The following is a 24,205-nucleotide window of genomic DNA, read 5'->3' as shown; positions in this document are numbered from 1 at the left end:
TTTGGGAGTACCGTGATTGAAGGCAGAAAAACGTCATCCCTCTGGGAGGTGTCATTTGTTTCTATTTTTGATTTTTACCTTAATTGCTTACTTTTTATTGGTTTGTTTATTTTATTTTATTTTATTTTATTTTATTTTATTTTATTTTATTTTATTTTATTTTATTTCTTTAAGATTTAATTTTTAAGTAACCTTATATACCCAACGTGGGGCTCAAACCCACAGTCCCGAGTTCAAGAGTGCATGCTCCTCCCGCGGAGCCAGGCAGGCGCCCCCATTTGATGGATATTTTAATTGGACTTTTTTTTAGTAACGAGTGTTTCTTTCCTACCACAGAAATTTCATCTAAAGAAAGTCAGAGCACAGCTGAAATTATAAGTCCTCCCTCACCAGACCGACCTCATTCGCAAACCTCTGGTTCCTGTTTTTATCACGTCATCTCGAAGGTCCCTAGGATTCGGACACCTAGTTACTCTCCAACACAGAGATCCCCTGGCTGTCGGCCATTGCCTTCTGCAGGTAAAGGACCTACCTCGTTGACGAACTTGACCCGAAAAGGTTAGCTCAAAGATTAGCCTGTGGTTCTTGCAGGCGACTTTATCTCAGTGACTTTGGCTCGTTGAAAATCTTGATCGTTGCAGTTTTCAGTGAAAAGTCATTGCCGAGTCATTGAGAGCAGTGGCTACCGCACGTTTGTCCCTCTCTGTAATAGACTATTATTTTCTCTCTCTTGTTCAGGAAGTCCTACCCCAACCACTCATGAAATAGTCACAGTGGGTGACCCTTTACTCTCCTCTGGACTCCGAAGCATTGGCTCCAGGCGACACAGCACTTCTTCCCTGTCACCCCAGCGGTCTAAACTCCGGATAATGTCTCCAGTGAGAACCGGGAGTACTTACTCCAGGAATAGTGTTCCCTCAGTCTCCGCCATCGGGACTGCCACAGATCTTGAGTCAAGTGCCAAAGCAGTTGATCATGTCTTAGGACCGCTGAACTCAAACAGTAACTTAGGGCAAAACACTCCCACCTCTTCAAATTTGCAAAGGACAGTGGTTACTATGGGCACTAAAACCAGTCACTTGGACGGATCTTCATCTTCAGAAATGAAGCATTCCAGTGCTTCCGACGTGGCATCCAAGAGCTCCTCTTTGAAGGGAGAGAAGGCCAAAGTGCCAGGTGCCAAGAGTTCAGAGGGATCTGCACATGCTGTGGCTTATCCTGGCATTCCCAAGCTGGCCCCGCAGCTTCATAACACAGCATCTGGAGAATTAAATGCTGGCAAGATCGGCACTTTTGCTGAACTCTCTTCGGTGCCATTTTCTTCTAAAGAGGCCCTCTCCTTCCCCCCACTCCATCTGAGAGGGCAAAGGAACGATCGAGACCAACATGCAGACTCTAACCAATCAGTAAACCCCTCTCCCGAGGAAGATGCGGAAGTCAAAACCTTGAAGCTATCTGGAGTGAGCAACAGGTCATCCATTGTCAATGAACATGTGGGATCTAGTTCCAGGGACAGGAGACAGAAAGGGAAGAAGTCTTGTAAAGAAACTTTCAAAGAAAAACATTCCAGTAAGTCTTTTTTGGAACCTGGTCAGGTGACCACCGGCGAGGAAGGAAACCTAAAGCCGGAGTTTGTTGATGAAGTTTTGACTCCAGAATTTATGGGGCAACGACCATGTAATAATGTTTCTTCTGATAAGATTGGAGACAAAGTCCTGTCTATTCCAGGAGTCCCCAAAGCTCCATCCATGCAAGTAGAAGGATCTGCCAAGGAATTACAGACACCCCGGAAACGCACGGTCAAAGTGACACTGACGCCTCTCAAAATGGAGAGTGAGGGCCAGTCCAAGAATACCCTGAAAGAAAGTAGTCCCGTTTCCCCTCTGCAAATAGAGTCGGCATCTCCAACAGAACCAGTCTCAGCCTCTGAAAGTCCAGGAGATGGTCCGGTGGCCCAGCCAAGCCCCAATAATACCTCATCCCAGGATTCTCAAAGTAACAATTATCAGAATCTTCCGGTTCAGGACAGAAACCTGATGCTTCCAGATGGTCCCAAACCTCAGGAGGATGGCTCTTTCAAGAGGAGATACCCCCGTCGCAGTGCCCGGGCACGCTCTAACATGTTCTTCGGGCTCACCCCACTCTATGGGGTAAGATCCTACGGTGAAGAAGACATTCCATTCTACAGCAGCTCAACTGGGAAGAAACGAGGCAAGAGATCAGCTGAGGGACAGGTGGATGGGGCCGATGACCTAAGCACTTCTGATGAAGATGACTTATATTATTACAATTTCACTAGGACAGTGATTTCTTCAGGCGGAGAGGAACGGCTGGCATCCCATAATCTATTTCGGGAGGAAGAACAGTGTGACCTCCCGAAGATTTCTCAGCTGGATGGTGTCGATGACGGCACAGAGAGCGATACGAGCGTCACAGCCACAGCGAGGAAGAGCAGCCAGATTCCAAAGAGAAACGGCAAAGAAAACGGAACGGAGAACTTAAAGATGGAGCGGCCTGAAGACGCCGGCGAGAAAGAGCACGTCATTAAGAGTTCCGTGGGCCACAAAAATGAGCCAAAGATGGATAACTGCCACTCTGTGAGCAGAGTTAAAACACAGGGGCAGGATTCCTTGGAGGCTCAGCTCAGCTCATTGGAGTCAAGCCGCAGAGTCCACACGAGCACCCCGTCGGACAAGAACCTACTAGACACCTACAACACCGAGCTCCTGAAATCGGACTCGGATAACAACAACAGTGACGACTGTGGGAACATCCTGCCCTCCGACATCATGGACTTCGTCCTAAAGAATACCCCATCCATGCAGGCTTTGGGCGAGAGCCCAGAGTCCTCTTCGTCGGAACTCCTAAATCTCGGTGAAGGCTTGGGTCTCGACAGTAACCGGGAAAAGGACATGGGTCTTTTCGAAGTGTTTTCTCAGCAGCTGCCCACGACAGAACCTGTGGACAGTAGCGTCTCCTCCTCTATCTCAGCAGAGGAGCAGTTCGAGCTGCCCCTGGAGCTGCCGTCTGATCTGTCCGTCCTGACCACCCGGAGTCCCACGGTCCCCAGCCAGAATGCCGGTAGGCTGGCTGTGATCTCCGACTCAGGAGAGAAGAGGGTGACCATCACGGAGAAGTCTGTGGCCTCCTCTGAAGGGGACTCGGCACTGCTGAGTCCCGGGGTAGATCCGACGCCCGAAGGCCACATGACTCCCGATCATTTTATCCAAGGACACATGGACGCGGACCACATCTCCAGCCCTCCTTGTGGTTCAGTGGAGCAGGGTCATGGCAACAATCAGGATTTAACTAGAAACAGTAGCACCCCCGGCCTTCAGGTACCTGTTTCCCCTACTGTTCCTATCCAGAACCAGAAATATGTGCCCAACTCTACCGAGAGTCCTGGCCCATCTCAGATTTCTAATGCAGCTGTCCAGACCACTCCACCCCACCTGAAACCAGCCACTGAGAAACTCATTGTTGTTAACCAGAACATGCAGCCACTTTATGTTCTCCAAACTCTTCCAAATGGAGTGACCCAAAAAATCCAATTGACCTCTTCTGTTAGTTCTACACCCAATGTGATGGAGACAAATACTTCAGTATTGGGGCCCATGGGAAGTGGTCTCACCCTAGCCACGGGACTAAATCCAAGCTTGCCAACTTCTCCATCTCTCTTCCCTCCTGCTAGCAAAGGATTGCTCCCCATGTCTCATCGCCAGCACTTACATTCCTTCCCCGCAGCTACTCAAAGTAGTTTCCCACCCAACATCAACAGCCCTCCTTCAGGCCTACTTATTGGGGTTCAGCCTCCTCCAGATCCCCAACTTTTGGTTTCAGAAGCCAGCCAGAGGACAGACCTCAGTACCACAGTAGCCACTCCATCCTCTGGACTCAAGAAAAGACCCATATCTCGTCTGCAGACCCGAAAGAATAAAAAACTCGCTCCCTCTAGCAACCCTTCAAACATTGCCCCTTCCGATGTGGTTTCTAACATGACACTGATTAACTTCACACCCTCCCAGCTGCCAAATCATCCCAATCTGCTAGATTTGGGCTCACTTAACACTTCATCTCACCGAACTGTCCCCAACATCATAAAAAGGTCTAAATCTGGCATCATGTATTTTGAACAGGCTCCGCTGTTACCGCAGAGTGTGGGAGGCACTGCCGCGGCGGCGGCGGGCGCATCAACAATAAGCCAGGACACCGGCCACCTCACCGCGGGGCCTGTGTCTGGCTTGGCATCCGGCTCCTCCGTCTTGAACGTTGTATCCATGCAAACCGCAACAACCCCCACGAGTAGTGCGTCAGTTCCGGGACATGTCGCGTTAACCAACCCCAGGCTGCTCGGTACCCCGGATATTGGCTCAATAAGCAACCTTTTAATCAAAGCCAGTCAGCAGAGCCTGGGGATGCAGGACCAGCCTGTGGCTTTGCCACCAAGTTCAGGAATGTTTCCGCAACTGGGGACGTCCCAGGCTCCTCCTGCCGCGATGACAGCGGCATCTAGCATCTGCGTGCTCCCCTCTGCTCAGACCGCGGGCATAACGGCCGCCTCGCCTCCGGGGGAAGCGGAAGAACACTATCAGCTTCAGCACGTGAACCAGCTCCTTGCCAGCAAAACTGGGATTCTCCCTTCCCAGCGTGATCTTGATTCTGCTCCAGGGACCCAGGGAGCCAGCTTTCCCCAGACAGTAGATGCCCCCAACAGCGTGGGGCTGGAGCAGAACAAGGCTTTATCCTCAGCTATGCAAGCCAGCTCAGCCTCTCCTGGGGGCTCTCCGTCCTCTGGGCAGCAGTCAGCAAGCCCCTCCGTGCCGGGTCCCACCAAACCCAAACCAAAAATCAAACGGATTCAGCTGCCTTTGGACAAAGGGAATGGCAAGAAGCACAAAGTTTCCCATTCGCGGACCAGTTCTTCTGAAGCACACATTCCAGACCAGGAAGCCAGCGCGACATCCCTGACCTCAGTCGCAGGGTGAGAGATGCCAATATCCGCTCTGCTGGGTGGGCGGGATCTTGTGCTCGGGACTAGAGGCTGGGGCAGTGGCAGTCTTCTGGGAGGGACGTGTTGCATTGCTCGGGGGTGTTCTGGGTTGTGACTTTGATTTTTTTTTATTTTTTATTTTTTTTTCCCCTCACAGCAGTGATTTCTAGAGCAAAATTTAGTTCCATCCGTGGGCAGTTTGTCTCTGGGATAGAACCACATCTCTAATTACTCTTTGATTTAAAACAGTGCTGCTGTTTGCTCTTGGCGTTTGGTTTTCTGGGGGACGGGGGGGGGGGGGGGGGGGGCTGGTGTTTGTGTTTTTGTTTTTGTTTTGCTGAGGCTTAGGATACTGAAGGACGATTATTCCCGTCCAGAGGACAAAGCCACCTGTTGTAGATCCTCATGAAGTCCCTTTTGAGAACACTAGCATGGGGTGTAACGCATGTAAAGTACACAAGTTTGACATATGTGTGCACCCGCATAGCCACCATGCAGATCAAGATCTAGAACATTCCTAGAGTTCCAGAAGCCTCCTTGTGCCTTCTCTTGGTCAGTACGCCCTCAAGATAACCACTGTCTAACCTGTATCACCACAGATTAGTTTTCTCAGCTCGTGAATGTTATCAGATCCATCGTGGTAGAGGCATTTCTTTAGACTGAGCTACACATTTGGCACATGTTTCCTGGTGGTTTTTCTTGAAAAGATACAAATGGTTCCGTTCCAGGACTCCAGGAGCAGAGGCTGAGCAGCAGGGGACTGCTGATGTGGAACAGTCGTCCCAAAAGGAGTGTGGGCAGACCACAGGGTAAATATGCAGATCATTTCTCTAAGGTTAAGCCCTCAGTTCTGTCCACCTCATTTAAAAAAAATAGTTCTTCCTGATTTGTATTATTTTTGTTGCCAAAGTTTTTTTTTTTTTAAGTTTGTTTGTTTATTTATCTATTTATCTATTGGGGTGGGGGAGGGGCAGAGAGAGACGGAGAGAGAATCCCAAGCAGGCTCCATGCTGTCAACACGGAGCCCAACCTGGGGCTCGATCCCGCAAACAACGTGATCGTGACCTGAGCCGAGATCAAGAGTGGGACGCTTAACCCAACTGAGCCACCCAGGCGCCCCTGTATATGCCTTTCTTACATAAAATGAATAATGCTATACATACTGTTCTGTACTTGGTTTTGTTTTGTTTTGTTATTTATTTAAACAGTCCCTTATCGGAGTACCTGGGTGACTCAGTGGGTTAAGCGTCCGACTCTGGATTTCGGCTCAAGTCATGATCTCATGGTCATGAGATTGAACCCCGAATTGGGCTCTGCTCTGACAGTGAAGAGCCTGGGCATTCGCTGTCTCCCTCTCTCTCTGCCCCACCCCTGCTTGCACTTTCTCTCTCTCAAAATAAATGAATTAATATAAAAAAATAAAAAAGATAAACCGCCCCTTATTGATATGCATTTGGGTTGTTTCCAAATGTTATTTAATTTAAGAAAAGGGAAACTGGTGGTGGTTTTCTGGCTCGGGCAGCTGGCTTTTATTTCTGGTTAAAGCAGTTAACTTAAGTGATTCCAGAACTGCTTTTTTTCGAATACTGAGAGTATGAGAAAAATTTCAAGGATATAATGTACAAACTGCAAAAGCAGAAATTTAATGTCAATATTTGGGAAAGAGTGTCATAAGAGATAGTTTTATGTTAGGTACCTTATAGTAGTGTGATGGTGTTTACTCAACAGGTAATACACAAATCATCCTGTGGTTCATTTCTAGCAGTTGTTTCATATAGCCCATACAACAGTATGGCAGACGACTATGGACAGTTTTTATCTTTGAATTAAAGACCTAGCTGATGTTACATCTCACATTTGGTTTTCCTTTCATTTAGGCAAGTTCTTCCTGAGATTCAGACAACACAAAATTCAGCAAATGAACAAGAAAGTACAGGTACGTGGGTAGGTAACAGGTTAGAATTCGAATTCCAAAGCCAAACGTGCTATAAAAATTGCCTACGTTATCTACTAGTTTTCTAAATTAAAAAATCTTAAGCTCCAAAGTTCGGTGATTGGCCAGAGGTGTAGACTAAACCTCAGAGCGTCTGTCTCCTGGTCCAGTGCCCTTCTACTACATTTCTATGACCAGCTGTCAAGTGGTCTTCTGTTCTACTTGTTCTATAGCAGTGTGATTTTACTAGCCCATGATTACCTGACTTCATCCCTCAGTGGTCACCGAAGAAAGCCGTATGTCTGGTCACAACCCCAGATGCATCTCCATAGCACTTTCCGTCATCTGTGCTGATGAATTGGGCCAGTAAAGAACCGGTCACTTCAAGATTAGTTAGATCTGGGTATAAAGCTTTGCCCGTTTTCATCGAGGGAACTTCTCAAAAGAGAGGCAGCTAGAGAAAATGCTCAAGTGTAACATGTGGGATGTGATCCCATTCTGCTGATTGGCTGATTTCTCAGGAGAACTGATACACCTCCTTCTGCAAGAAGGCGGGGGTGTGGGGGGGTTGGTGGCAGGCTTTGGAGCCATATGGGTTGAAATCTCATCTTATATGAACTTGGGCTACTTACTCTCTGCCTCGGGTTTCTTGCCTTTGAAGCGTACATTATAATAACACTTCCCTCACTGGATTGCTGTGAGGTTTCTCTGAGTTAATACACAGGAAGTTCCTAGAAGAGTGCCTCGATGCCTAGTGCTTCATTCATATCCATCATTATTAGTTTTTAGCTTTGACCCTACTGGGGGCAGTTGCTTATTGAAAAACTATCAAATTGGGGCACCTGGGTGGCTCAGTCGGTTAAGCGGCCGACTTCGGCTCAGGTCATGATCTCGCGGTCCATGAGTTCGAGCCCCGCATCGGGCTCTGTGCTGAACGCTCAGAGCCTGGAGCCTGTTTCAGATTCTGTGTCTCCCTCTCTCTCTGACCCTCCCCCGTTCATGCTCTGTCTCTCTCTGTCTCAAAAATAAATAAACGTTAAAAAAAAAATTTTTTTTTAAAAAGAAAAAAAAAAAAAAACTATCAAATTGTCATACCAGGAAGTCATACCACAGAGACAGCATGACTTCAGGTAAAAAAAAAAAAAAAAAAAAAATCCATTTCTGTCGCTCTCCAGCTATGACCTAGGGCAGGCTGCTCCACGGCTTTGAGCCTCAGATTTCGTTATCTGTAAATGGGAGTGATCCTACCAACCGTGGAATGTTGTTAGGCTTGGAGATAACGTATCAGTGCTCAGTAAGTGTTTGTTTGCTAATGCAACCACTTTGGCCCCTATCTGTTTTCTCCCTGTAGAACCTAAAACAGTGGAAGAAGAAGAAAGCAATTTCAGCTCTCCACTGATGCTTTGGCTCCAGCAAGAACAGAAAAGAAAGGAAAGCATTGCTGAGAAAAAGCCCAAGAAAGGACTTGTTTTTGAAATTTCAAGTGATGATGGCTTTCAAATCTGTGCGGAAAGTATCGAAGGTGAGTGGATTAAATAAGGTTGGGGGGCACCTGGCTGGCTGCTTTGTGGAGCATGTGACTCTTGATCTCGGGGTTGTGAGCTCGAATCCCACGTTGGGTGTAGAGATTACTTTAAAAAAAAACAAAACAAAAACCAGGTTGTCTCGCTAGCGCAGGCCCTGACTCAGCCAGATCTGCCCTTACGTACATTAATTAGTACCATTGATGTGGGTAGTTTTGTGCGAGGTGTTATGGAAGATACTCGAAGGCATTATACATCTAACTTGTCCTTAAGTTCCTGGAGAGATATAATCCATAACTTAGCTGAGCACATGAGACCTCTTCTCTCTCCAGCCTTGTCTTCTGTGATTTCTTTGTGTACCTTAACTGCCATTCTGTCTCACCCCTGTGCCTTCTCCGTTTCTTCCCTCTGCCTGGAATGATCTTTCTACCCTAGTATACCTGGTGAACTCTAGCTTGTCCTTCAGGACATCAGTGGAGAGCTGAAAGGTCAAGGTCAGAAAGTCTTCCCTGACCTTCTGAGGCAGATAAGCACTCCCACTCCTTCCTTTCTGCTCCTTTTGGAATCTTAAATGCTTCTCGGTATAGCTTAAACTTTGTTTTGTAAATGTCTGTTTGCTTTTACAGTTTACTCAACGGGGAACTTCCTAGAAGGGCTGGCATTTTATTTTCTTGTTCGTTAGCTGTTGAAGAACTAGTGAACTTTCTCTAGGCAAGAAGTACTAGAGGAGTTGGAAGGAAAGAGCGATCCCTGTGGGTCAGTTAGGGTTATTGAACCCAGGAAAAATGGTGGAATAGAAGATCCCATTAAAAGAGGTAATAGGATTTGAGTTAGGAAAAGAGAAATGGGAAAGGCTTTCTAAAAAGAGACACACGCAGTTAGACAGGATTGCATGTGGTGGGTTTAGAGCATCCTCAGGTGGGAGAGGACCTCGAAATCCTTCTCGGGTAGTAGTGAGACAGAAAACTGCGAAGGTTAATTGGGCACAAGTTTTGGAGGGCGTTCAGTGCCAAACCATGAGGCCTTTGGAAATCTGGAAAAGTGAAATAAAAGCAGAATTTCAAGAAGCGTAAGGTGGACTCAATTAGAGACATGGAGGTGGCAGGAGGTCACCGATGAGAGCATAGCTACAGTAGAGATGTCCGGGAATAAAGCCCGTTCCCAGCAGGCAGAGAGAGGAAAGAAGAATGGACATACTTCATGACTGCTTGGATATGGAGAGCAGAGAGAGAAGGTGACTGAAGATTCAGGCCTGGGTCACTAAAAATAATAAATGAATAAATAAAAAGATATGTAAGGAGAACAAAAAAACGACGTTGAGTGTATGAGTGCCACATACAACACATTGAGCGTGATGTGCTGGTGACAAGTCCAACAGACAGTAGGAGATCATAGAATCTTAAGTTGGAGCTGGAAGGGACTGAAGAGGTTTTCTCATCATACCTCATAGTTTTAAGGAACAGAGGTAAAGATCTCCCCAGAGTCTGGGTTAAATCATTAATGCTAATACTGTTTTGTTCAGGGGCATTGGGAACAGAAGTAATACCATACATTCAGGTTTGGGACCCGGACTGCCATCAAGGGATGTGAATGCTTTGGGGTTTCGGGGGTCATTTTCAGAAGGTGTGAACCTCCTTTCTAACAGGAGGAAGCACTGCTGGGTAGTGCTCCTGCCCAGCCTCTTATGCATGGAAAACATTAAAACTAAGAAAACAAAAAAACCATTTTAGAAGGGTGTTTTCACCCTGTAGGGATTCTAAGCTCAACGTTTGTGCATGCCATTGGTGTTGGAAGTAGTTGACCAAATATTTCATTTCTGCACAGATGCCTGGAAGTCACTGACAGATAAAGTCCAGGAAGCTCGATCAAATGCCCGCCTAAAGCAGCTCTCATTTGCAGGTAACGGCCACAGTGGTCATTTTATTCTGAATACTCTGTCTCAGGGTATTCTGGTAGCTTGTTGGTCTAAAACTATAGAGTTGATTCTACAAAAATGTCAAACTTTTTAAAAAAGAAAATGGAATTCTTATAGTATACAGCACACCCATTTAAAGCATACTGTTCACGGCACCTGGGTGGCTCAGTCGGTTAAGCATCCGACGTCAGCTCAGGTCATGATCTTGTGATTTGTGAGTTTGGGCCCCTCATCAGGCTCTGTGCTGACATCTCAGAGCCTGGATCCTGCTTCGGATTCTGTGTCCCCGTCTCTCTCTGCCCCTCCCCCGCTCACACCTTGTCTCTCTCTCTCCCAAAAATAAACATTAAAAAATAATAATAATAAAGCATACGGTTCAATGGCTCTCAGTGTATTCACGGAGTTGTGCAACCGTCACTACGGTATAATTCCAGAACGTTTTCATCATCCCTTCAGGAGACTCCATACTCATTAGCAGTCACTCCTCAGCTCCAACACCCACCGCCATTGATCTACTTTGTCTCTAGGTGTTTGTATGGAATCATACAATTATATGGCCTTTTATGACTGGATTCTTTGATTTATTTATTTAATGTTTATTTACTTTTGAGAGAGAGACAGAGTGCAAGCAGGGGAGGGGCAGAGAGAGAAGGAGACACCGAATCCAAAGCAGGCTCCAGGCTCCGAGCTGTCAGCACTGAGACCGCTGCAGGGCTTGAACTCACAAACCATGAGATCGTGATCTGAGTCGAAATCGGACGCTCAACCAACTGAGCCACCCAGACGCCTCTGGATTCTTTGATTTAACATAATGCTTTCAAGCTTTCTCTCTGCTGTAATGTTGCATCAGTACTTTATTGTATTCTTTTTCTTTTTTCTTATGCTTATTTTTGAGAGAGCACGCGCGCGTGCACAAGTGAGCGGGGGAGGGGCAGAGAGAGAGAGGGACAGAGGATCTGAAGCAGGCTCCACGCTGGCAACAAGCCCAATACAGGGCTTGAACTCAGGAACCACAAGATGGTGACCTGAGCCAAAGTTGGATGCTTAACCGACCGAGCCACCCAGGAGCTCCATTGTTTTCTTTCTTTTTTTTTTTTTTTTTAAACAGATGAATTTTTTTATTGAGGTAAAATTCACATAACATAAATTTACCAATTTAACCTTATTTTTTTCCAGGGTAACCCATTTTTAAGTGTACAATTCACTGGTGTTAAATGTATTCACGTTGTGCAACCATCCATCCATCCCATAACTTTTCTTCTTGTGAAACTGAAACTCCCCTTTCCCCATTGTCTCCCGCCCCCGGCAACCACCATTCTCCTTTCTGTCTGTATGGATTTTGATTACTTTCAGTACCTCATGTAAATGGAATTATATGATAAGTGGACTGGCTCATCTCACTTAGCATTATGCCCTCAAGATTCATCCATGCTGTAGCAGAGTGCAAAATTTCCTTCCTTTTTAAGGCTGAATAATATTTCACTGTATTTATATGTCACCGTTTGCTGATTGATTCACCCATCCACGGATACCTGTTGCTTCCACATTTTAGCCATTGTGAATCGTTCTGCTGTGAATGTGGGTGTATAGATATCTATTCAAGACCCTACTGTCCAGGGCCCCTGCGGGGCTCAGTCAGTTAAGCGTCCAACTCTTGGTTTTGGCTCAGGTCATGATCCCAGGGTCGTGGGATTGAGCCCCGCAGCAGGCTCCACCCTGGTTGCGGAGTCTGCTCAAGATTCTCTCTCTCCTCTCTCTGCCCCTCTCCCCTGCTCATGCCCTCTCTCAAAAAATCAATAAACAGGGGCGCCTGGGTGGCGCAGTCGGTTAAGCGTCCGACTTCAGCCAGGTCACGATCTCACGGTCCGTGAGTTCGAGCCCCGCGTCAGGCTCTGGGCTGATGGCTCAGAGCCTGGAGCCTGTTTCCGATTCTGTGTCTCCCTCTCTCTCTGTCCCTCCCCCGTTCATGCTCTGTCTCTCTCTGTCCCACAAATAAATAAAAAAACGTTGAAAAAAAAAATTAAAAAAAAAAAATCAATAAACAAATAAATAAAATAGTTCCTATTTAAAAAAAAAAAAAAAAAAAAAAAGACCTTGCTTTCCATTTCCGGGAGGCATATACCCAGAAGTTGAATTGCTGGATCATTGTTTTTTGGTTTTTTTTTTAATGGTAATTCCATTTTTAATTTTTTTTTTTAATTTTTTTTAACATTTATTTATTTTTGAGACAGAGAGAGACAGAGCATGAACGGGGGAGGGGCAGAGAGAGAGGGAGACACAGAATCGGAAACAGGCTCCAGGCTCTGAGCGGTCAGCACAGAGCCCGCCGCGGGGCTCGAACTCGCGGACCGCGAGATCGTGACCTGAGCTGAAGTCGGATGCCCAACCGACTGAGCCACCCAGGCGCCCCCCATTTTTAATTTTTTAAGGAAGCACCATACTAGTTGCCCCAGTGGCTGCACCATTTTACATGCCCACCAGCAGTGCCCGAGGGTTCCAATCTCTTCACCTCCTCTTTTTTTTGATAGAAGCCAGCTAAAGCGATGTGAAATGGTATCTCATTATAGTTTCGATTTACATTTCCCTAATGATTCGTGATGTTGAGCATCTTTACATGGGCTTATTGGCTATTTGTAGGTCTTCTTTGGAAAAAATGAAGGCTTCTGTTTAAGGCCTTTGCTTGTTTCTTAATCAGGCTTTGTTGTTGTTGTTGTTGTTTAATGTTTATTTATTTTTGAGAGAGAGAGGGAGACGGACAGAGTGCGAGAGGGAGAGAGGCAGAGAGAGAGGGAGACACGGAATTTGAAGCAGGTTCCAGGCTCTGAGCTGTCAGCACAGAGCTCGAACTCAACGAACTGCATGATCATGACCTGAGCTGAAGTCAGACTCCCAACCGACTGAGCCACCCAGGTGCCCCTGTTGTTATTATTGTTATGGTTGAGTTTTAAAAGTTGTCTCTACATTCTAGATATTAATCAGACAGATGATTTATAATATACATATCTATGTATAGAGATAGAGATAGATTAGATATAGATATATTTGTGAGGGAGATATTTGGGGGCAAATATGTCTCTACAATGTAGATATTAATGAGAGAGATAATTTACTATATATATATTTAGATTTGTGAGGGAGATATTTGGGGGGCAAGAAAATATGATTTGTTGGTCCCGTGCCCAACTGCGGTGGTCTTTGGGTGGAACTGTAGTTAAATTTGTACTTTGCCTCTCCCAGTAGTCATTTTGAACTGATTACTTATGATATGTATAAAATCCTACTCCTGGAGTAAGCCAGCATTCTGAACTTTGTTCGCAGTGTCAAACTGAGTAGCCAGCCCTTTGTTCTGGCCAAAAGGACAGAATTTCCTTTGATTTATCCAAGTCTTTTACTGCCACATGGAATGGTGGTAAGAAACCATGTACTTTGGAGGGAGAAAAAACTGAGTACAAGCCACATTTCTGCCCTTTTGCTATCAACATTCCACTGAGTGCAAGCTAATTGACTTCTCTGAGTCTCAATATCCTTATCTAAAAGGGAATATTGGGACACCTGGGTGGCTCACTTAGTTGAGAGTTCGACTTTCGCTCAGGTCATGATCGCGAGTTCCTGAGTTCAAGCCCCACATAGGGCTGTCTGCTGTGAGTGCTTCAGATCCTCTGCCTTCCCTCTCCCTGCCTCTCCCCCACTCATGCTCGCTCGCTCTCTCTTAAAAATAAATAAAAACATGAAAGAAAAATAAAAAGGAGGGGTGCTTGGGTGGCTCAGTCAGTTAAGCGTCCCAACTTCGGCTCGGTTCATGATCTTGTAGTTCTTGAGTTCAAGCCCCATGTTAGGCTCTGTGCTGACAGCTTGGAGCCTGGAGCCTGCTTTGGATTCTGTGTCTCCCTCTCTTTCTCTGCCCCTCCCCCTCTCGCACTCTTTTTCTTTCTTTCTCTCAAAAATAAACATTAAAAAATTTTTAAAAAAAGAAAAAGGAATTTTAATGTGACCTTCAAAATTTATAGTGAGGATTAATTAACATGTTGTGTCAACTATACTCAAACAAAACATTTTTTTTTTTTAATTTTTTTTTTTTTTTTAACGTTTATTTATTTTTGAGACAGAGAGAGACAGAGCATGAACGGGGGAGGGGCAGAGAGAGAGGGGGACACAGAATCCAAAACAGGCTCCAGGGTCTGAGCAGTCAGCACAGAGCCTGACGCGGGGCTTGAACCCACGGACCGCGAGATCATGACCTGAGCCGAAGTCGGACGCTCAACCGACTGAGCCACCCAGGCACCCCATAAAACATCTTTTTTTTTTTTTTTTAATTTTTTTTTTTAATGTTTATTTATTTTTGAGACAGAGAGAGACAGAGCATGAACGGGGGAGGGTCAGAGAGAGGGAGACACAGCATCTGAAACAGGCTCCAGGCTCTGAGCTGTCAGCACAGAGCCCGACGCGGGGCTCGAACTCACGGACCGCGAGATCGTGACCTGAGCCGAAGTCGGCCGCTTAACCGACTGAGCTACCCAGGCGCCCCTAAAACATTTTTTTAAAAAGGGACCTGACATTATTGACTACTTATATGTATGTAGATAAATACAGTTATTTATATGTATACAAGTAATGTTATTTATTTATACATCTTAATTTACCGAATATGCCAAATAAAGACCATTATCCTTACGGAAAAGATTTGAGACAATTCAGAGAAATCATCGAAGACTAGCTTTGGGGGGGAGGTAATAGTATATTTTCATATATGGTATGAAGTGAGGGTCAACTGCATTCTATTGCATGTGGATACCTGGTTTTCCTAGCATCACTTGTTGAAAAGACTGTCTTTTCCCCCATTAAATGGTCTTGGCACCGTGGTCAAAACTCATGTGACCAGGGGCTCCTGGCTGGCTCAGTCAGGGGAACATGTGACTCTTGATCTCAGAGTTGTGAGTTTGAGCCCCGTGTTGGGTGTGCACATTACTTAAAAATAAAATCTTTTTAAAAAAAAGGCATGTGACCAGATATGCAGCGGTTTATTACTAGACTCAGTTCTATTCCATTAGTCTGTATGTCTGTCTTTATGCCAGTACCACACTGTTTTGATTAATTACTGTACATCTGTGATAAACTTTGAAAGCAGGAAATTTGGAGTTCTCCGGTTTTGTTCTTTCTCAGGATTATTTTGGCTACTCAGGATCCCCTCAGATTCCGTATGAATTTTAAGATGAGCTTTTCTATTTTTGCAAAAAAATGTTATTGGGATGTTGATAGAAATTGCACGGAATCTGTAGATCACTTTGGTAGTATTGACATTTTAACAGTATTAAGTCTTCTAACCCATGAACACGAGATATGTTTCCTTTTATTTAGGTCTTTAATTTCTTTTAGCAGTGTTTTGTAGTTTTCATTGTACAAGTCTTTCACCTCCTTGATTAAGTTAGTTTGTACGTCCTTTTTTCTTTGTGATGCTATTGTAAATAGAATCGTTTTGTAATTTCCTTTTCAGGCTGTTCGTGGTTTGTGTATAGAAACTCAACTGATTTTTGTGTGTTGACTTTATCCTATTACTTTGATGAATTCACTTATTTTAACAAGTGTTTTGCGGTATCATTAGAGTTTTCTACATATAAGATCATATCCTCTGCAAACAGAGATAACCTTACTTCTTCCTTTCCAATTTAGGTGACTTTTATTTCTTTTTTTTACTTAATAGAAGTGGTGAAAGTGGGCATCCTTGCTTCATTCATGACCTTGGAGGGAAAGCTTTCAATCTTTCACTATTGGATATAGTATTCTCTGTGGGTTGGTCAGTACGTGTCTTTTATTAGTTCTTCATTCCTTTATATTGCCAACGAATACTCCATTTTGTGGATATACCATATGTCGTTTATCCATTCATCAGCTGAGGGACATTGGGTGTTTTTCCACCTTCTGAACCCCTGAACCGTAAGATCATGAGCCAAGCTGAAATCAGTTTCAGACGCTTAACTGACTGAGCCACCAAGGTGCACCATGTATAGACGTGTTTTTATTTCTCTTGGATATATACCGAGGCGTGGAATTGCTGGGTCATGTGGTGACTCTATGTTTATATTTTGAGGAACTGGGGCACCTGGGCGGCTCAGTCAGTTGAGCGACTTGACTTCAGCTCAGGTCACGATCTCGTGGTTTGTGAGTTTGAGCCCCATGTCAGGCTCTGTGCTGACAGCTCAGAGCCGGCTTCTGATTCTGTGTCTCCCCCTCTCTCTGCCCCTCCCCCACTCACACTCTGTCTCTCTCGCTCTTTCAAAAATAAATATTTTTGGGGCGCCTGGGTGGCTCAGTCGGTTAAGCGGCCGACTTCGGCTCAGGTCACGATCTCGCGGTCCGTGAGTTCAAGCCCCGCGTCGGGCTCTGTGCTGACAGCTCAGAGCCTGGAGCCTGTTTCAGATTCTGTGTGTCCCTCTCTCTGTCCCTCCCCCGTTCATGCTCTGTCTCTCTCTGTCTCAAAAATAAATAAGCGTTAAAAAAAAAATTTTTTTTTAATAAAAAAATAAAAATAAATAAATATTTTTTTAAAAAGAAAAGAAAGAAAGAAAGAAAAATTAAACTTTGAGGAACTGCTAGATTGTTTTTTGAGTAGCTACACCATTTTACACCAGCAATCTTTGATGGATCCAATACCTATATCCTTGTCAACACTTGTTATTGGCTGTCTTTTCGTTACAGATATCCTCCTGAATTATTTATTCAAAAATAAATACATAAACTTAAAAAAATTAAAAATAAATAAAAAATGATTAACTATTTTCTTAACAGGCTTTTACGTTTTTATTTTGAGAGAGAGAGAGAGAGAGAGAGAGAGCACGAGCAGGGGAGGGGCAGGGAGAGAGGGAGAGAGAGAATCACAGGCAGGCTCCACACTGCTAGCCGAAAGCCCGGCGCGGGGCTCAAACCCACAAACCACGAGATCGTGACCCGAGCCGAAATCCAGAGTCAGATGCTTAACCAACTGAGCTAACCAGGAGCCCCAACTATTTTATTCACAGATTTAGTAACAAAGATTCAGAACTTGGAGATGATCTAGATAAAGACGGAGGAGACAGGCTCTCTCTTACATTAATGGCAGATACATAAATTATGAATACAGCTGATTGGAGGCGCGGTTGAGCAACGGCTATGAAAATTTTCGACTCATTTGCCCCTCCATCCAACAATTCCGCTTCTAGGAAAGTATCCTCTAGGTAGTCTCAGCCAAGTCATGAAAAATGTATGAGGGTAGGTTAAGCATCCTTAAGTTAGGCTCAGCGGGGTAAGCGCCTGACTCTTGGTTTCTGCTCAGATCGTGGTCTCGTGGCTGGTGAGTTTGAGCCCCGCCTGAGGCTCTGCACTGACAGTGCTTGGGGTTCTCTCTCCCTCTCTGCCCCTCCCCCGTTCACGCTGTCTCTGTCTCTGTCTCTGTCTCTGTTTCTCTCAAAAGAAATAAACTTAAAAAATATGTACGAGGGTGGACTGGGAGAGGGGAGATTGGGAAGAGACTTTAAAAGAAAAAATGTACGAGGGTGTTCATTCCAACATGTGTTAGCAAAAAACTAGAGGCAGCAAGCCAAATACTCCTCAACGGGAGAATTTAGAAAGAGGTCCAAAGTAAATTAATTGGAAGGGGCTGGTTGTAACCGTATGTATCCGGTAGGATCATGACTCCCTTTAGATACGTTCATGCTATGCACCCACATATCCACACACGCGTACTCCGTCTCAGTGTATAGAATGGTTGCCTCAGAGTGTCACCTGGGGAATTCAAATGGGCAACTTGGACTTCCTGTACTGTTTCACTTTATTTCCATGAGTGGATATCACTTTTCTAAATCTTTAACAAAGAGTTAATTCAAGTGCAGTTGTTAAAAAAGCAGATGGCAAATAAACTTTTACAAAGATCTTCTGAGCATTGAGTAGCGTATAGAATTGTCGAATCATTACGTGACATGCTTGAAACTAATGTAATACTGTATATAAGAGAAAAAGAAAAAGCAAAGACAAAAAGAGTTCGGATTCTCCTAGGTTCTCAGCCTCTGCCCCTCCCTCTACCCTCGTGCTAGGCTTGTGCGGCCATTCTCACCCTCTCACATTACACTCCTGTGATTCATCCAGTCTTCCTACCATCCCTCGTATCTCAAGCCAAAAGAGTCCAGTAAATCTTGACTTTTTTCCTTTCCCTCACCATTCACATCCAGTTGGTCGCTGCCGTTGACTCTACCCCAGAAGTATGAGTCATGTTCCCTTCTTCTGTCTCCTTCTTTCCTCGGGAATAGCCTTTGTCATTCTCTCACCAGTAATCTCAAAAAGCCTTCGAAATGGTCCCTGAGTCTCCCGTCTCCTCCTGGTGGTGAATCCTCAGTGTCCCCAGAAGTACCTCAGAAGCTTCTTTGGTTGCCTACTAACTGTAGAATAAAGTGTTCAGCCCTTAAATGCTGGTTATTTAAAAATATTACTGAACGCTTGAATGTGCCTGGCTTCATGTGGGACACTTAGGATATAAGTGCTGAGTAGAAGCAGACTCAGGCCTGCCCTCCAGGGTTTCCAATCCATTGACCCCTTCACAACGGGGTCCTTGCCTCACGACTTTATATCTAGTGGCAGAGATAAGTACTCTGAAGAATGAAATCAAGGGCACAGGGTGGGTAGCTGGTGGCAGGGAGCCTCCTCTAGATAGAGTGGTCAGGAGAGGAGTTTCTTGAAGAGATGACATTAAATAAAGCTGAGGCCTGAGTGATGACAAGAAGGAGCGAGTCATGCGACAAGTAGAGTAAAAGCCCTCAATGCAGAAGAAACAGCACAGAGAAAAGCCCTAAAGTGGGAATTCCTTTGATGTGTTTATTGTCTGTCTCTTCCATGAAATAAGAGCTCCATAAATACAGGTGTTTGCCTGTCTCGTTCACCTCTGTATTCCCAGGCTGTGTCTGGCACAGCAGAACGATGGAAAGAAAATGTGGGATATAGTAGGTGCTCAGGAAATATTTGTTGCACGAGTGAATGAATCGTCCACAACAGAAGAGATTGCTCCCGTGGGGTTTTATACTGTACCTTTATTTGGATACTTTCACAGCGTGTGACTTGGGTACCTGTTGGCCTCTCTCTGCCAAGAGCTTGAGAATGGGGGCCATTCTTTGTTCAAATTCATCTTTGTTCTCCCCATTACTGACACAGTATTTAATCTCGCTTTAAGCCCTCCAGTGAAAGTAGAGTTGAACACTCAGTCTAAGTATAAAAATGAACTTTCTATGGAAATAAGTATGTTTTTCCAGTGTCTTTTTCTGCCTAGGAATCCACAACAATCTAAAACTCCTAGGAAAAAATTCTTGGGGAAAATCAGTGTTGTGTGGGGAAAAGAAAGATGTTTGCCATTGTCTTAATTGGCTTATAAGCTCTTCTATTGGAGGCTTGAGTTGTATACTTAGGTTGAATTCTAACTGGAACACAGTTGTGTCCAAAGAATGTGGCTGAAGACTGAACCTTCTACTTGCATCGAAACCAAATGATCTCCCTTAGAAATTCTCTTAAGTGAAATAAGAATCAGGCAACTAATAGTAACTTTCCACTCTTCTCAAAAAATTATCAGGGACATAGAAGAATTTTAAAATATGAAAAAGCAACCGCAAGAACAAAGTAAAAGGTAGACAGGGTCCCATCCCCCAGAAGTAATCCTTGTCAACATATAAACCCAGATAGCCTCCCAGGCATGACTATCAGTCCCCAAATTACACTGAGGTTGCATCTCTAAACATGCTTCATAGCACACAGGGTGTGACTGTTGGAATTGTGCGTGTGATCCTAGCACAACAGACACCCTTGTCTTGATATCTGTTAATAATACCAAAAACAATATTGCGACGAAAGAATATTGTTGACTTTATAAAAATGTAAAGAATATTGGCTATTTTGGGGCTCCTGGGTGGCTCAGCCGGTTATGATACTGGCTCAAGTAGTGATCTTGATGTCCTAAGATGGAGCCTGATGTCAGGTGCTCAGTCTCTCAAAGTAAATATATATATAAGATTTTTTTTTTAAAGATTTTACTTTTAAGTAATCTCCACACCCAACGTGGGGCTCGAACTTAACAACCCCGAGATCAAGAGTCACATGCTCTACTGACTGGGCCAGCCAGGCGCCCCCAACATTAGCTATTTCTAGTGTCAAAGTAGTGGAATTGCCCCATCCCTTTAATGCAAGGAGACAGTTCAGAAGGACTTTCACCATCCATGCCCACAACTTATATAAATGTTATTTTTATAATGGCACCTGGATGGCTCCGTCGGTTAAGCGTCTGACCAGCTCAGGTCATGATCTCACAGTCTGAGTTCAAGCCCTGCATCAGGGTCTCTGCTCTCAGTACAGAGCACGCTTTGGATTCTCTGTGCCCCTCCCCTACTCATTCTCTCTCTCTCTCTCTCTCTCTCTCTCTCTCTCTCTGTCAAAAATAAACATTAAAAAACTAGTAAGTGTAGGGGCACCTGGGTGGCTCAGTCGGTTGAGCGTCTGACTTCGGCTCAGGTCGTGATCTTGCGGTCCGTGAGTTCGAGCCCCGCGTCGGGCTCTGTGCTGACACCTCAGAGCCTGGAGCCTGCTGATTCTGTCTCCCTCTCTCTCTGACCCTCCCCCCATTCATGCTCTGTCTCTCTCTGTCTCAAAAATAAGTAAACGTTAAAAAAAAAAATTTAAAAACTGGTAAATGTAATTTTTGTAAACTAAAATCAGAAATGCTCATTAATGTCATGAGACTAAGTGAGTAAGCACCTCTCAAGAGTACTGTACTACTCCATACGCTCACTATAACAACAGCAAAAGAGAGTTCCGTGCTAGGGGCTTATTGCTAGCCATTCTTTTAAATTTTAGGGAAGTATCTATGTGAGTGTGAAGTTAGAGAACCCAGTTACCCCATTAACCTATAAACAAAAATGGGATCATGGTTGAAGCTCTCCAGTCCAAGGTTCAGAGCTCGTCCTACTAGCAGTGACCTCGGGTGTGGTGCTTAAATTCTCTGAGCCTAGATTTACTGACCTGAAAATGCAGCTGGTGACCCCTGCCTCATGTGGGCATTAAGACCACGAAGTGAAATAACACATACAACCTGTCTGTGTACATAAGAGCATAGAAAACAGTGTGGTGGTGTATGTGTGTGTGTGTGTGTGTGTGTGTGTGTGTGTGTGTGTGTGTTTTTCACTTAATCAATCGTGAATATTTTCCATATTGGTAGATCTGAGCCTGTGTCATCCTAATGGCTAGTTAATGCTAATTCTTGGCTAGTCTTTAATGCAGTTCACCCCCGAGCAGCCTCTGGCAGAGCTCTTCCCTAGCTCAAGCATTTTTCTTTTGATTTTTTTTTTTTTTAACGTTTATTTATTTTTTGAGACAGAGAGAGACAGAGCATGAACAGGGGAGGGGCAGAGAGAGAGGGAGACACAGAATCCGAAACAGGCTCCAGGCTCTGAGCTGTCAGCACAGAGCCCGACGCGGGGCTCGAACTCACGGACCGCGAGATCGTGACCTGAGCCGAAGTCGGACGCCCAACCGACCGAGCCACCCAGGCGCCCCTCTTTTGATTTTTTTAAGTGTTTGTTTAGTTTTGAGAGAGAGAGAGAGCATGAGCAGGGGCGGGGCAGAGAGAGAGGGAGACACGGAATCCGAAGCAGGCTCCAGGCTCCGAGCTGTCAACCCAGAGCCCGACGCGGGGCTGGAACCCACAAACTGTGAGATCCTGACCTGAGCCAAAGTCGGACGCTCGACCGACTGAGCCACCCAGGCGCCCCTCAAGCGTTTCTTTAATACCAGGCAGTCTCCTGTTGACTGCGCCCTCACTACCCTGGTGCCTTCTGTCCGACAGGTGTTAACGGCTTGAGGATGCTGGGGATTCTTCACGATGCGGTCGTGTTCCTGATTGAGCAGCTCTCTGGTGCCAAACACTGCAGGAATTACAAATTCCGTTTCCACAAACCGGAGGAGGCCAACGAACCTCCCCTGAACCCTCATGGCTCGGCCAGGGCCGAAGTTCACCTGAGGCAAGTTCCATTCTCTTGCGGAAGCAGGTTCGGGTCCCTATATTTTTACGTATGATGGCATTATTTTCCCACGCGACCTTTGAGATTTCCAGCGTCAAAGCTGTCCACTGCTTCTGTGAAAGCCTTTCTGTTACAACACGTTTTCATCTTTTGGCTCCAGGAAGTCAGCATTTGACATGTTTAACTTCCTGGCTTCTAAACATCGGCAGCCTCCCGAATACAACCCTAATGATGAGGAGGAGGAGGAGGTACAGCTGAAGTCCGCTCGGTAAGTCTGGAGTTGAAGGGTCGTTAGGAACACTCTTTGCTCCCCTCTACTCCGGCTGTTGAGGGCACTGTGCGGGTTTGCTCGCATCACAGTTTCCCAGACAACATCTAAGAAGACTATGAAATACAGTTTGTGTCAAGGTAGCAGCATTGCTTCCTGGCCCTTTGGCTGAGATCAAGCGTAAGGTAGCAGTAAGCGGGCTGGCACAGAGAGAAATGTGTTGGAGACGAGAAATCCAGACAACGCTAAGAGGCTGTTTTTCATTTTCTTTAACCAAAGTGTATATACCCTGTCAGCTTTGGACGTACCACCATAGTCCCCGTGGTCAAGTACTATGTATATTATAGGCCTAATTTTTTTTTAACGTTTATTTATTTTTGAGACAGAGAGAGACAGAGCATGAACGGGGGAGGGGCAGAGAGAGAGGGAGACACAGAATCTGAAACAGGCTCCAGGCTCTGAGCTGGCAGCACAGAGCCCGACGCGGGGCTCGAACTCACGGACCGTGAGATCGTGACCTGAGCCGAAGTTGGCCGCTTAACCCACTGAGCCACCCAGGCGCCCCAATTATAGGCCTAATTTTATAAGACACTTATTGTGCTTGGCACCGAACAAAGAACAGTGCAGTCATATTCTCTAGGAACCTTTGATCCAAGACTCAAAACTGATTATCTCCTGAAGAGAACTCATTAGTAATATGCCTGTCTCTTTAGGAGGGCAACAAGTATGGACCTGCCAATGCCCATGCGTTTCCGGCATTTAAAGAAGACTTCTAAGGAGGCAGTCGGTGTCTACAGGTATGGCTAAAACTGTAGAAAGAATTATATGAAACTTACTATTTTCCAAAGTCAAAGGGAACCAAATGCTGGAATGATCCCCCCCCTCCTTCACTAAATGAGGTTTTTCTCGCTCTTGTTGATGGAACCTGATGTTCTGGGATCCTGTACTTCCTTGCGTTGAACAAGGAACTTGACATAGTGAGCATTAAAATACTGCTACTTCTAGTATGTTACAGAGTGGAAGAAATCTTTCCTTGGCCGTTTGTTAAAACAATGAATGTACTCCTCAAATCAAGTGGGTCCAGATTCTTTTTTTCTCTTCAAGTGTCTGTCCTTCCTGGGGAACTAACAGACCAGGAGGCTTTAGTCATTTATTCATGTGTTCACACAGTTAACCAGATTTGCAAAATCCATGGCTGATCTCTTTTCCGTCTTTATGCCCTAGGTCTCCCATTCACGGCCGGGGTCTTTTCTGTAAGAGAAACATCGATGCGGGTGAGATGGTGATTGAGTATGCTGGCAATGTCATCCGTTCCATCCAGACTGACAAGCGAGAGAAGTATTACGACAGCAAGGTGAGTGGCCTGCTTTCACCGGCCCGCTTCCGGTGTTGCATGTGGAAAGGGGCCATCAACTACAAATACGATCCCTACAGCCCAAAAGAAATAGGATATTTTATTACTTTGAACATCTTTTTTTTTTTTTTTTTACACCTTTAAAATCTATGGTGGGCCCCAGGAAAAGCTCAGAATCTGCCTTAAGGATTGGTACCCAAAG

General features: G+C 45.2%; 1 protein-coding gene across 10 annotated transcripts in view; it reads left to right on the top strand.

Moving 5' to 3' along the window:
• The window catches only part of KMT2A (lysine methyltransferase 2A), an 86,009-nt gene that overhangs the window by 56,388 nt on the left and 5,416 nt on the right, over positions 1 to 24,205 (top strand). For 5 of the 10 annotated variants that reach the window (XM_081790363.1, XM_081790360.1, XM_081790362.1 and 2 more), the window contains 10 exons: positions 337 to 519; positions 739 to 4,981; positions 5,719 to 5,799; positions 6,868 to 6,926; positions 8,275 to 8,445; positions 10,271 to 10,345; positions 22,207 to 22,381; positions 22,542 to 22,649; positions 23,363 to 23,446; positions 23,874 to 24,003. In XM_081790363.1, coding sequence (XP_081646489.1) covers positions 337 to 519; positions 739 to 4,981; positions 5,719 to 5,799; positions 6,868 to 6,926; positions 8,275 to 8,445; positions 10,271 to 10,345; positions 22,207 to 22,381; positions 22,542 to 22,649; positions 23,363 to 23,446; positions 23,874 to 24,003 — 5,309 coding nt within the window. Of the gene's footprint in view, positions 1 to 336; positions 520 to 738; positions 4,982 to 5,718; positions 5,800 to 6,867; positions 6,927 to 8,274; positions 8,446 to 10,270; positions 10,346 to 22,206; positions 22,386 to 22,541; positions 22,650 to 23,362; positions 23,447 to 23,873; positions 24,004 to 24,205 lie in introns of all 10 variants that reach the window. The other 5 variants (XM_060604888.3, XM_060604892.3, XM_060604891.3 and 2 more) reach the window with 2 other exon arrangements.

This window comes from Panthera onca, chromosome D1 (assembly GCF_046562875.1).
Source record: "Panthera onca isolate mPanOnc1 chromosome D1, mPanOnc1 haplotype 2, whole genome shotgun sequence".
In the NCBI taxonomy this organism is placed as follows: Eukaryota; Metazoa; Chordata; class Mammalia; order Carnivora; family Felidae; genus Panthera; species Panthera onca.
This window is presented reverse-complemented; position numbering and strand designations above follow the sequence as displayed.